General features: G+C 37.2%; 2 protein-coding genes across 2 annotated transcripts; both read right to left on the bottom strand.

The window, feature by feature from the left end:
- Positions 1 to 624: 624 nt before the first annotated feature.
- On the bottom strand, positions 625 to 1,791 carry LOC142628442 (uncharacterized). Its single transcript, XM_075802549.1, has one exon. The coding sequence runs from the start codon at positions 1,789 to 1,791 to the stop codon at positions 625 to 627; it is 1,167 nt and encodes a 388-aa protein (XP_075658664.1).
- A 219-nt stretch (positions 1,792 to 2,010) lies between these two features.
- On the bottom strand, positions 2,011 to 2,805 carry LOC142628431 (uncharacterized). Its single transcript, XM_075802537.1, has one exon. The coding sequence runs from the start codon at positions 2,803 to 2,805 to the stop codon at positions 2,011 to 2,013; it is 795 nt and encodes a 264-aa protein (XP_075658652.1).
- Positions 2,806 to 14,649: the final 11,844 nt, after the last annotated feature.

Below are 14,649 nucleotides of genomic sequence, written 5' to 3'. Positions count from 1 at the left end.
CCTTAGTAGTACAGCGCTCGCCGTATGCTCGGACACGGAGAGGTACATGTATAAGTCTTCTCCCGGCTCGAGAGTTGACAACGTCGATGCTCAGCCAAGGTAATCCTTCAGATCTTGGAAGACCCCGTCACATTTCTCGTCCCAGCGGAATCCTTTCCACTTCTTCAGAAGTTGATAAAAAGGACGGCACCGATCAGCGAACTTGGAGATAAACCGGTTAAGGGCTGTCAGCATACCAGTCAGCTTTTACACTTCCTTCAGGTTGCCCGGAGGTCGGAGGCATTTTACGGCTTCGATTTGGTCGGGGCTGACCTCTATCCCCCGTTTAGTAATCAAATATCCCAAGAATCGGCCGGATCCAACCCTGAACGCACACTTGTCGGCATTGAGGCGCAGCCGGTGTCGTCGGAGTATCTCAAACACTTCCTTCAGGTCACCAATGTGATGCCCCACTTGCTTGCTTTTTATCACCATGTCGTCAATGTATACTTCCACCATCTGTCCAACCTTATCCCTAAACATCCTTGTCATCATTCGTTAATATGTGGCTCCCACGTTCTTCAAACCGAACAGCATCACGGAATAGTGGTAGTTAGCGTCGGGCGTTAAGAATGTCGTCTTTTCCTAGTCCTCGATAGCCAGGGCAATTTGGTGATAGCCCTGGAAAGCGTCGAGGAAACTCATCCTCAGGTGCCCGTATGTGGCGTCCACCAACTGGTCGATTTTCGGCATTGGAAACAGATCCTTCGGACATGCTCGGTTAAGATCGGTAAAATTAACACAAACCTTCCACTTGCCACCCTTCTTCTTAACAACCACCGTGTTTGAGAGCCATTCCGGAAAAAATGTTTCCTTTATGGCCCCCGCTTCTCTCAGCCTCCCAACTTCCTGTCTGATGGCGTCTGCGTGCTCCCTAGCAGACCTTCTCGGCCTCTGCTTCTTGGGTGGGAATGATGGATCCACATTCAGCTTGTGAACTATGAACTCGGGGTCAACGCCGGGCACCTCATATGGACTCCACGCAAATACATCCACATTTTGTATAAGGAATAACAGCAGTTGCACCCTCTCCCCATTACTCAAGCCTGCCCCTATCTGAAAACTCCTCTCACTTCCTAGCAGGATCTTGATGCTTACTAAATCCTCGGCAGAGCTGGTCCCCTCCCCCTTGGGGTCCTGTAATTGCTGTTGGGGCGGATTCTCAACTGGTTCCCTCTGCTTAGTTTGTTCGATGGCCACGGTCACCAAACATTGTCTGGCCGCATGCTGATCGCCCCTTATCACTGTAATCCCTTCTTCAGTTCGGAACTTGATCTTTACGTGCAAGGTGGATGGCACAGCCTCCATGTCGTGTATCCACGGTCTTTCTAATATTGCAGTGTACGGTGAGAAAGATGTGACCACTATGAACGTCACCAACACCTTCCGTCCTCCCATGATAACCGGGAGGGAAATCTGCCCCTCTGAGATCACCATGTGCCCGTCGAATCCCATTAAAGGTGAATCATACTTGGACAAGTCCTCCTTTTTTAGGCCGAGCCCCCGGTACAAGTCTAGGTACATCACATCTGCGCCACTCCCCTGATCGATCATTATTCTCTTCACTATGAACCCCCTTATTTGGGCCGTGACTATTAGAGCGTCGTGGTGGGGCTGGGTAGTAACCTCCAGGTCGTCGTCGTCAAACACAATGGGTTGTGTATTTGACCTCGGTCTCTTCCCCGGGGGTTGCTCACTTGTGCTTCCTTCTGTTGACACCACAGTCAACACCCCCTTAGTGGTGGGTGTCATAATTGCCCTTGGAGCGGCGTGAATGACCTTTATCACTCCTAAAAGGGGAGGGAGAGGGTTTCGTTGCAGCCGTCCAGCCTGTTCGGTCTCCTAACTACCCGTCTCCACCAGAAATTCCTTTAAATGCCCCACCTTCACTAGTTGTTCTAGGTGATCTTTCAACACCTTACACTACTCGGTGGTATGCCCTTTATCTCTGTGATAGGAGCAATACAGGTTCTAGTTTCTCCTCAACGGGTCGCCTGCCATCCTATTTGATCGCCTAAAATACGGCTCATTTTTTATTCTATGAATGATGCGGTGTACAGGCTCCTTGAATGTCGCATTGACTCCCCCAACCACCGGGCTGGGCTCCTGAATCCTCAAATCCTTCCTGTGTCTGGGGTTAAAGCTGTTGTTCCGAGGATAGCTGGTCATCAGCTCCTTCCCTTTAGACTGCAGCCGATCGTCCTCCAGGCGCTTATACTCCTCGATTCGCCTCATCAGCTGCCTCATATCCTCAGTAGGCTTCAAGGTCAACGACTCTCTCAGCCCAGACTCCTCAAGCAGGCCCATCCGAAAGGTACTAGCCGCGATCTTTTCGTTTTCCCCGCCGATCTCGTTGTACAGCTCCCAGTATCGGCTGGCGTAGTTTCGAAGGGTCTCTCCCGCCCCCATCTTCATTGATAGCAATGCGTCCACGGACTGTGGCACTCGGCTGCACGTCATGAACCGTACTCCGAACTCTTGGATCAATTCTAAGAAACTACGGATCGAGCCCTTCTTCAGCCCGTTGAACCACCTCAATGCAGTGGGCCCGAGGCTCGAGGGGAAAACCTTACACATCAATACATCGTTATGAGAGTGCAAGGACATCATCTGGATATAGTGACTCACATGTTCCACCGGGTTTGTCTTCCTAGTGTAGGAATTGAACGGTGGCCTCGCGAACCGGCTCGGCATTGGCGCGCTTTTAATATCTCTAGAGAATGGTGACCGGGCTGCTTGTTGCAATGCTCGGCTCATGGTATACATTGGCGCGTTTCATGGCTGCTCGGCATCAGGTGAGGTTGATTCACGGTCCGCATATTCTCGCGGGCGGTCACGGTGCCTATGAGATCCGAACTGATGAGATCCGGCCTCACGGTGATTCCCTACACTTGCAGACCTTCCTCTTTGCATTCCACGATCCCCTCTCCCTCGTCTGCCCCGCGCTTGCAACTCTAGCTCCCTAACTGCCCTGCGCAGGTGCTCGAGCTCTTGGTCTCTCCGCTCAAGCTCCTGGTCTCTTCCGTCAAGGTGGCTGCGGCCTGAAACGTCAGAAACAGTCCAGCGGGTTTGATACGATCTTTGCCCGGGCCTAGACTCTTCTACCTCCTTGTGCCTTCTGTCCTCTTGCCTTTTTTGCCTCCTTTCCCGCCATGTAGACCCCCGCAACGTCCCGCCAATGCCGCTTTCCGCATGGCTTCTCTGTCCATTTCCAGACATCTCTACGAGCATGCCAAGATAGCACCACAGCTACGTAGGAGTTTCCCACAGACGGCGCCAATTGTGCGTCCCAAAATTGGGCGCGTGGGCCTCGCAGGGATTTGGGCTCACAATCTATTTGTATAGTGGGCTTCTGGATTTCCTACAAAGGGTGATGTTACGCCCGGCAGGCCCGTGTACTTGGCTTCCACATTGTCTCTCCCTTCTTTTCCTCGGGGGGGAACTGACACCGCTCTTGGTTCCTTGTCTTTACTTACTCTGAAATTGCCAACCCATATCACTGATTCTTCTTCGTTTATTTATAGCCAAATTTAGTGGAATGATCATGATTATTCTCTTGATGGGTGAAGGGAGGGGTCCAATACTATTACCCTTACGTGTGGGTTTAGTTGAGAGTGGGAGAAAATGAGTGACATTGGAACTGGCTCCACCGCTGGGTTTGATGCTCAACACGGGCGTTCCCTAGGCAATGGAAAAGAGGTCCAATATCGTTTCGTCTAAATGAGCGCTGGGTGGTGGGAAGGAGAAAATGATAGTGGCGCCGGGACCAACTCCGTAGGTAATTATATGCTCGGCACGACATGCCACAGGCTGCTTTGAGCGCTCCTAGATCAGACCTCTTGGACGGCATGAGCATCACAATGTGTGGTTGGCAAGGGACCCTTATAAGAGTTAGTCCTTACGGGCCTTAGGGCAATTGGGTTTGACAGGGGGGTAGGGCCCGTACAACAGCTATTAAGGAATAGCTATTACAACAATTTTAGAGATAAATAGTTATTCTTCATTTTAAAGAATAGCTATTTATAAGAAATGAATATTCCCTCTAATAAAAACATAGCCAAACTTCTGAATAGTTAAATTATAGGAATAATTATAACATTACAGTGCATATTACAGTCTACTAAACATGCCGTAATTGTGTGTGTGTGTGTGTGTGTGTGTGTGTGTGTTTACAATCAATAGTATAACCCCACCCCTCCCCATCCCGAGACCATTCAAACCTGGGTCCATGACTCCTCAAGCCTTTAAGGTTTGGGAAAGTACCAACTCACCCAACATGGGTGTTAATATAATTTCAGGATTAGAATAGTCTTTTTTAATAAATTAACTGAATAATAATTTCTTTTGGTAAATATAAGTCATGCATTTCTTTAGGAAAAGAAAAAAGAAAGAATGGTCCGTTGTTAAGGAAAGAATTTGCATATTTTGTATTGACTATTATTATACCAACAACTACTCCAGCCTGCTCAGAACGATGTACAGTTGGTCCTGCAAAAAAAAATATAAAATTAGTTATATTTATATCAATAAAATTAATTAGACCTCTTTCTAAAAATGATGTTATTACTTGTACATAATTTAGGGTTTACGGTGACTATAAATCACCACTTATATATATCAAACATCTAACTTAATAGCTAAAAAAGGGCGACTCTAACCTCAAGGGATTGGCTACTTTGGCTTAGTAGTTTCTAAGGCCTCATTATTAAAATTATTGGCTCTAGATGGTTCCCTTTCTATGCAAACCACTTCTTGGACTTTAGATTTTGTAATTTAACTCTTTATATCATTCAATCAAATGTTAAATCCATTAAATTATCCCAAGATTTGAAAAGAACATCATCATGCCTATCACTTAATTTCACCCTAAAGGATGTAAAACCTCACTTTAATTTCAGAATTGACATAGGATAAGGGGGAACAAAGAAAAATTGGATTTTGAATTCTTGGTCAAAACTGGTTGCACATGGACAATTTAGATTTTTAAGAATTAGGGGTAGGGTTTGGTGGGGAAAATGTTGGGAAACAATAAAGGACTAATTATTAATTAATTATTGAAGATTCTATTATTTTACAGCATTTAATAAATAATCTAGTCATAATTTAGTCGTTGCCTAATTTGGACTGACAATTGAATAAGTAGTATCAATAAAATGAAACTTCATAAGGAATCCAAGAACATTCTCTCCAACGCATACCCTATATTTAACATTATTCACCAAAGATATAGAAAGGGTGAAAAATATAAAGAAATCCAACCTGGAACTTCTGCTGGCACATTGAACGGTGGTGGTAGCGCATAGACTGGAGTTGGTGAATGTGAGGTTGGCGATGAAGCTGAGATACAAAATAATTGAAAGTCTGAATGAGCTGAGAGATTCAAAATTTTGGAAAAGAAATTAGGGAAAGGACAATTAAATTGCTTCTTATTCCTCTATCCCATAATGATTTAATAATATGAAAGAGATTAAAATAATTATAATTAGATGAAAGTTGTAAGTCCCAAGCCTATCCCAAAAGGATTAATTTAAATCCGAAGATGGCATGGCTTAAGCATCTATAAAATCAATTGTCTAACTTTCTCTTTAACAACGTGGGACAAAGCCCATAATTAAGGGACCTTTTCAATGATTTCTTTTCATTTTGCTAATTATAATTGAAGAGAATGAGAAGAGTAACATGGCATTTAACAAGAATATCATTAACACTACTTTATTATTTACTAATTGTAACAAAAAACCTTATTAATTAAGAAAATTTTTTATGAAAATTTCTCTATCACAATACTTATTGGAGGTGCAACTAACACGTCTGCTGTGGCGTTCAATGTATGTCACTTGTCAGTGTTTCAAATCCTAACTAACAGCATGTTTAATATACTAAATATAGATTACAATAGGAATGGTAATTTTTATTATTGAAAATAAATATGTTGTAATGGAATAACTAAACTTGTTCATGAGTTTGATTGTGAATTGTAATATTAGAATAAAGCTTAGGCTCTTTTTTAGAAAACATCTTACTCATACAATTACATTTCTAAGAAAATAATATTTTTAAATTTGAGAGAGAGATAAGTTATTTTTTTGAATAGTTTTTTTTTTTTCCATAATTGTTAGGTGGGTATGGAAAGTTTGTTTATTTGAAAATATGTTAATGTTATAAATGATTACAGTTATTAAGGAATAGCTATTACAACAAATTTAGAGAGGAATAGTTATTCTTCATTTTAAAAAATAGCTATTTATAAGAAATGACTATTACCTCTAATAAAAACATAACCAAACTTCTGAATAGTTAAATCATGAGAATAACTATAATATTACAGTCTACTAAACATGCCGTAATTGTGTTAGTGTGTGTGTTTTTTTTTATAATTTTTTTTATTACAATCAATAGTATAACCCCACCCCTCCCCATCCCGGGACCACTTGAACCTGGGTCCATGACTCCTCAAGCCTTTAAGACTTGGGAAAGTACCAACTCACCCAACATGGGTGTTAATATAATTTCAAGATTAGAATCATCTTTTTTAATAAATTAACTGAATAATAATTTCTTTCGGTAAATATAAGTCATGCATTTCTTTAGGAAAAGAAAAAAGAAAAAAAGAAAAAAAAAAGAATGGTCCTTCGTTAAGGAAAGAAATTGCATATTTTGTATTGACTATTATTATACCAACAACTACTCCAACCAGCTCCGAACGATGTATAGTTGGTCCTGCAAAAAAAATATAAAATTAGTTATACTTATATCAATAAAATTAATTAGACCTCTTTCTAAAAATGATGTTATTACTTGTACATAATTTAGGGTTTACGGTGACTATAAATCACCACTTATATATATCAAACATCTAACTTAATAGCTAAAAAAAGGGCGACTCTGACCTCAAGAGATTGGCTACTTGGCTTAGTAGTTTCTAAGGCCTCATTATTAAAATTATTGGCTCTAGATGGTTCCCTTTCTATGCAAACCACTTCTTGGACTTTAAATTTTGTAATTTAATTCTTTATATCATTCAATCAAAGGTTAAATCCATTGAATTATCCCATGATTTGAAAATAAAATCATCATGCTCACAATCACTTAATTTCACCCTAAAGGATGTAAAACCTCTCTTCAATTTCAGAATTGACATAGGATAAGGGGGAACAAAGAAAATTTGGATTTTGAATTCTTGGTCAAAACTGTTTGCACGTGGACAATTTAGATTTTTAAGAATTAGGGGTAGGGTTTGGTGGGGAAAATGTTGGGAAACAATAAAGATTATAGGTTTTCCATTAATGGAGGGAAAGAACAGTTGGATTTGGGGTAAAACGAAGGTGAAATCCCAAAATCTGGATTGTTATGCTATGAACAATAACATGGTTGTCGAGGATGGAGGCACACCTTGGGCCTTGGGGACAATGCCCCCCCCCCCCCCCCCCCTCCCAATTCTTTTCAAAATAAAAATTACAAGTATATATATAGGTACTAGTTTTAGTAATTTTGTTTTATAAAATTACACTTTGCTACCCCTAACAATATCATTGACTTTTTTTAAAGTAATGTTGCAATCACAAAGTTTTCTACAACATTTTTATAAACTGTTGAGGTACAAATTATTACTGTTCAAACTTGAGCCCAACACTTATATCACTTTTTTACTTACCAATAACCACTTCTCATTTCAGTGATTTGTAAAAAAATTTGTTGCTCTAACATTTCCTCCTTTTAAAGGCCATAAAAAAATTTATTCATCTAGAATCTTTAAAAAAAATATACAAGCCTTAAACAATTAGCCCAACAATGAAAACTACCAAAAACAAAGCTAAAAAAAATTAGGTCCAATCAACAAAATTTACCCATCAGATACACAACTCAGCAGTTAAGTAGCAAAAGAGCTAGAGGTTAGAGTCACCGAACGACAGTGGCAGAACTACCCCCTTAATTCCAAGTCCTAACTCCATCCTTGATGGTTGTTAAGGGCTATTTGAGAATTTCAAGGTAATTTGATGGATATGAATTCTATAGGGTGTTTTGCAATTTTGGATTTAAGGGTAAAAGTGACAAATCAACTTTATTTGCAATGGTTTAAGTTGCTGGAAATTTAGAACCAAAAAGAAAATAATAAAATTTTAGGAATCACACCTAGGATTCCTTTGGCATCATGCATTAGAGAAGGGTGTCCAAATCTTATATCTCACTTTTTCTACTCCACTCTATACTCCACCAATAAAAACTTGTCACGTGTTCACCTAAGTAATTAAATACTATTATTATTGACTTATTAATGCTACTGTTATTAATTAATAGTAGTATTTAATTAATTAGGTGAACACGTGACAAGTTTTTATTCGTGGGGTATAGAGTGGAGCGGAAAAAGTAAAACAGAATATTTGGACTCGAAGGGAAGGTGGCATCACACAAACCTCAAACAAGCTTTCAAAGCTTCTCTAAAAATCAAATAATTTATTTTTCTCTTCCATAGAAAGCATTATATCTCTTTAAATAATATAATATACTAATACATCTATTCCTATTAAAAAAATGACTTCTTGAAACTCGTAATTAGACTTGACTACTTGGGCATAACACATCTCTAAAAATCATAAAATTATCAAATTACCTTTAACATATAAAGTTAAGAACAAAATTTAGTTACAGAATTAGTTGTAGTCTAAAGCTATAACTTTACTCAATAAAGAGAAAGCCAAGTGCATTCTCATGAGTCATGACACAGAAAATGTCAACTTCACCACTATTCAACAAGCACAAGAACAACACAAAAGTAGAACCAAATAGAGCAGAAAATCCAGACCTGCGAGTTGAGGCGGCTCAGCCAATTGATGTGATGTCACCCTGAACTGCGGTGGTGGTGCAGTGAACCACAATGGTTGACGTAGGTTTCGGGTGTGGGCACGCTGCAGGAAAGATCTCTTGGAATTTATATATTGCTTGTTGTGAGCACAAAGAGATGTTGGTATGGAAATCAAGATGAATGATGATAAGATGATGAAAAAGAGGGACGTTGAGCTGCTTAAATTACGCATTCTGTAACATTAGAACAATACGGGAAAAAAAAAATCCAGGAAAAGTGCCACTAGATTTCTATGCTTAGCACTAGCAACTAGAGTAAGGGAGATGAGTAGGAAATCCAAAATCAAGACAATTTTGAAATAGGTCATGCAAATCATAATTAGTCGGTAGTGGAAAATTCAATTGAGTAAATAAATAACTTTTACTTTTTTTTTTCTAGACATGATTTTCCTTTTTAAATAAATATGGGTGTGACTTTTTTTATGATTATTTGACATTTTTTTATTTTAATTGGGCATCATTTTTTAATAAGGACATATGAGTAAATTTATACAAACATCTTTTTTCCATCCTTAAACTTTTCCACCACCAACGAAATACAAATAAGAAAAACTAAAATATTTTTTATCGTCTTACTTTTCTATCCACTACTCATTTTCTATCTTTCCACTTTTCTACCTTCCAACTAAATAGATTCTAGAGATGGAAAAATAGAAGGATAGAAAATTAGGAAGATAGAAAAAATTTTACTTACCTTCATTTGTGGTTGGTTAGGAGAGTGAAAAAAATAAAAGGATGGAAAATATAATTTGACTAAATTTACTCTTATGTCATTATATATAAGAAATACATTTATTTGTCATTATATATTACTTACTTATCAATTAAAATTAATAAAATAATGTTTTATAAAAATTAAAACATATACCTATTATATATTTTTTTCTCTTTATTATTATAATTATTACATTTTTTATAAAACAATGGGGAAAAACATAGCACAGAGATGAGATGGGTACTGACTAGCAAAAACAAACGAACAAGGAAGAAAAAAAAAATTAGTCCAATGTAAAAAATAAAATAAAAGAACACTGTATTAAAAAAGAAAAGAGAGAAAACATGAGTTGTCCAACGTAAAGACGAAAAGAATGAGACAAAAAACAAGAAAAAAAATGGAAAAGGAAAAATGAGTTGTCCAACGTAAAGAAAGGGCAAATAGTTGTCGCTACTCCGATAATAGCGCTGAGGTAATGAGTCAAAGTCATTACTTTTTTTTTCTTTTTTTTTATGAGAAGCCGCCCCAAATAGGAGAAGGGGCTTTTTTCTTTTCTTTTTTTGGCACTAGTCAAAGTCATTACCTGCTTTCAAAGGAACAAAAATAATTAATTCATTACCTCAGCGCTATTATCGGGCGTTTGAAAAATAGTAATTCAATCCGGGAGTCGAATCACAAGATCCATAGTTTTTTTTTTTTTTTTTGAGAAAACAAGATCCATAGTTCAATTCACTGTTTACTCGTTGAACCACAAATTAATTTAAAAATCAAGTAAACAAATTACGTAATATTAAAAAAAAATTTGATAAATCATATATAAACAGTTTGCATTTTTTTTTATGAATTATTTTAATGTTACCATGTAAGCTTTTGAAAGCCACGTCATTATCATAATACATATACATAACTTTTAAGTTTTAATTAAGCTTAACTTTAAATTCTATAAATATTTCAATTTAAACCTCGTATATGTACACATCCTATTTAATTTGAATCTTGCAAAATTTAATGAAAAAATAATAATATTTCCACGTATTTTTCCTCCTAAGGAGTAATACTATAGTTACAAACTATTTTACAACATTTTTACAAATTATTGATGTGACAAATTCTTATTAGTTCTAATATGAGTCCACTACAAACATCACATTTATGTTTACTAATAATTATTTGAAAATTACTAAAACCATATTTGCAGTTTGTAAAAATGCTGTAAAATAATTTGTGTGTAGTATTACTAGGGGTGTTAATGTTTTACCCAAGCCCGAACACAACATGGGTTTTTCTGGTTAGGGTTGAGCCTTAGCGGGTTTAGGTCATAAACGGGTCAACTCAAAAGCAACATGATAAGAAACGCGTTATAAGTGAGTCAACCCATGTGTTGATGGTCATTTTGGTAGAAAAGCCTAATATCTGGAAGAAACCCAACAATATGGGTAGAAAAGAGTTAGTAAATTGGAGAAAAAAACCATTAAACCCAAATAGCAAGAATAATGAATCATAGGCCTAGAAAATAATAAATGGGTCTCAAAGGAAGCAAGCGAACCTAAAGGAGCCCAGAGAAAGAAGTAGTAAACCCATGGGCATCATACGAAATGGAAAGAATGGGCCAAAGAAGGCCTGAAGTAATGAAGTAAGTGAGCAAAGGGTTGATGGAAAAGCCCATGAACCCCAAAAGTAAAGGATATGGTAATTGAGTCGAGAAGCTCAAAAGAGTTAGCAAAATTCCATGGGAATGTAGAATCAAAATGGGCCGAGGATGCCCAAGAAGAAAAAAAATAGGCCAAGGAAGCCCATAAGCAATAGAATGGGTCAAGAAGTCCCGAAATAGCATGAATGCAGGCCTAATCACAATACAGGGTCACTGTAATTAAGTAAAAGAACAGCATACAGTAGGCCCAAAATAACACCACAGCAAGCATGGATCAAATAACGCCACAGCAGGAATAATAGAATGGCATGGCAGGAATGCTAGCAAATCCGCAGAAGAAACAAGGAGTGAGTTAAGAAGAGAAAAACCCACAACCAAGCAAAGCCCACAATCAAGCAAGGCCCAGCCCTTGAAGGAAGCAAGTCATAAAGAATGAAGACTTAGAAATCAGTTCACGCCACACGAGGTCAAGAATAGGGGGCAAAACACACAGACGAGCATCCAGGCCATGCAAAACGCATGAGTAGCAGACAACCTTTGGATACACACGGAAGTGGAGCAAGCACAAGGCTTAGGTACCACCAACCTATATCTAGCCAATACATGAATGGTGGGTCATGGGACAGAGGTAAAAGAGAGTACGGTCTGGTGGTGGGGAGAATGGGGGAGCCTATTTTGAGGTTCTCGCTCAAACTCTTTTGGGGAAAATATTCTGCTGGGATGACATACCACTCCAAAGAGGGAAGAATGAGTTGGAATCATTAGGTGCACGCCATGAGGGATAGTGAGAGAGAATTCCCACCTTGTTGTGGATAGGAATGCCATGGTGAACAAGCAAACAAAATAGAATTATTTATCTGATAATGGGATGTGGCATGAGCAGCACAGGTAAATAGTGGTAGCTGGACAACTGACAAACCAGTGAGTGGTCTGAAAATACACCCACACCCAGACAAAAGTGGTTAAAGGGTAAAACAGTTAAACCCAATCATGGCAAGTAGTATATAAGGAGCCTCCACCGTGCACAGTAGACACCATCAACACGATCATCACGATCACAACAATATCACAACAACAATAAGAACACAGAAGTAAAAAGAAAGAAGAGAGTGGAAAATAGAGTACCAACCTTAGAAAAAGAAAGTTAGAAAGAAAAACAGAGAGAATAGGCAAGAGTAAGATGGTAGGCATGCACCAATAGGTTAATCCCTTCTTCTCCTCTAAAAGCATACCCTCTGTCGAGGATTAAGGATTTTTCTTTGGGGGCATAAGCCATTCAAACCCATTCTCTCAAAGTGGGTAATTTCTACAGCAAGATCTTCCTGCGACGTTATCCACATTAAGGAAGTGGTTCCCTCCTTGGTCTTAGTTCCATAATGCAACTGAGTACGGCAGACTAACCATTTCTTCTTTGATTTTATTGTTTAAGTATCAACATTATTTCCCTTTTATCTTCGCCATTTCATTTTTTACAATGTGTTTCTTGTTGGTGTGCTATTCTTTTCTTTATCTTAATTAAGTATCTTTTATTTATTTTGGCTAACAGCAAACGCGTCTCTCTTGTTGTTGTTATATTATATTTTTCTACTGTAACTCTTTTGTAACAGTTTTATCTGCCATGGGCATGCGACCATATTTTTCAAAAAAGGGGCCTTAATTTGTGCACAAGCCGGTTTAAGATGAGTTGCAATTGGACCGATCCCAATTCTCTAACCCAGAACATTCGGGCCGTAGTGTGGCAAGAGGTAACTCAGCCCACAAATCTCAAAAAGGCCCACCACACCGTGTAACTCCCAATAAACATTTTTGATACGCCAATTTATTTGTGTCAACCCAAAATGACCCATTTAACACAACCTGTTTAGCTAGTATAACAAATAAATATTCATTTTATTTTAGAGTTGTCAAATACCTTTTATATCCAAGTTATATTTTAAATTTAAAAAGAAAAGTGAATAATTACAAAAACTTACAAGGGATATAATTGGAAATTGAAACTTTACAAACCCTGAGGATATTAAATTTTTGTTCAACTGTGTTATTTTATTTTGTTCAACTATGTTATTTTGAATTTGGGTTGAAGTGTATGCACTTTTTTGGGGTGTAAAGAACTTATTTCTAGATAGATATATTTTTGTTAAACTATATTATTTTAAATGTGGGTTGAAGACTTGAAGTGAATGCACTACGTTTGGGATGTAAAAAAAATGTATTTCTAGATGGATATTCTATTTAATATTATATAGGTTGAAATGGGTTGAAGGTTATATTTTGTTAGGCTTTTTATACACTGTACTGTTTTCTTATAAGATGGAATCGACTTGGACTCAAGCAAGTCTTTAGAGATTCATTTTTTTTTTAAAAGTAATAAAAAAAGAAAGAAAGAAGAAGAAGCAAGTCTTTGATGATAAGACTTGTCAAACAGAAAACTTGAGTAATTTACCCGCTATTTTATTCTCATTACTTTTTGACTAATAATCTATTTTTTAGTGTGGTACAATATAAACATAATCTACCATGCTTTTTAACCTGCTTTTTGTGAGTTATAAAGAATTTATCTAACTAAGTGGGGAGCAATTATTTTTCAAAAGTAAAAGGAATTATTTAATTTAATTTTTCCTTATTTTATCATGCCATTTATAATAATACATATTTATAATATTGAAAAGAAGATTGACTTGTTGTTTACTTCTTCAAATATATATTGTTACATAAATTTTTGAAAGCTCACATTTTTCTATGTTATCATTCTAATATATTTTTTTAATTTGCTTTTTAGAGTTACAAATAGTGCAAATCCCCAGACGCAATTAAGGAAAGAATCAAGAAAATATTTAAGTAAAAGTAGAAGGTAGTCAACTCTAGAAAAAATTATTAGATCCACCAGGAGGACTGTTGATGTTGTCCTTTCAGCCAATGAAATAATGCCATTTATGCAAATGTGTGAGTGAACTTCCTAATCAGCACAAGAAATAAAAAAATAAAAATTACCAGGTAATGTCACATTTGCATAAATAAGAGTATTTTATTGGTTGGGAGGTCAAAGAAGACCATGTCAACAATCCTCATAATGGACCTAATAATTTCTCCAACTCTAGTCTCTGGACATTATGGGATCAAATCAAGACAAGAAATAATATTGAAGAAAAAATTTAATATTTAATTTTTGTAATTATTTAATTTTTGTATTTTTAAGTAATTTTTGTTATTTTAAGTTTAGGTTATTTATTTCCTTCTTTTTAGGCGCTTTTAACATAGTTTAGTCAAATTAGGGTTTTATATACCAACATTGTCACAACCTAAACCCATGGAACATGAATTTAGATGCATGACTAACTTGTTGAACTTAAATCACTCAATAAACATAAATTATCCCAAAATA

Source organism: Castanea sativa, chromosome 1 (assembly GCF_040712315.1).
Source record: "Castanea sativa cultivar Marrone di Chiusa Pesio chromosome 1, ASM4071231v1".
Lineage (NCBI taxonomy): Eukaryota > Viridiplantae > Streptophyta > Magnoliopsida > Fagales > Fagaceae > Castanea > Castanea sativa.
Note: the sequence above shows the minus strand (reverse complement) of the source record. Positions and strands in the feature narration are given on the sequence as shown.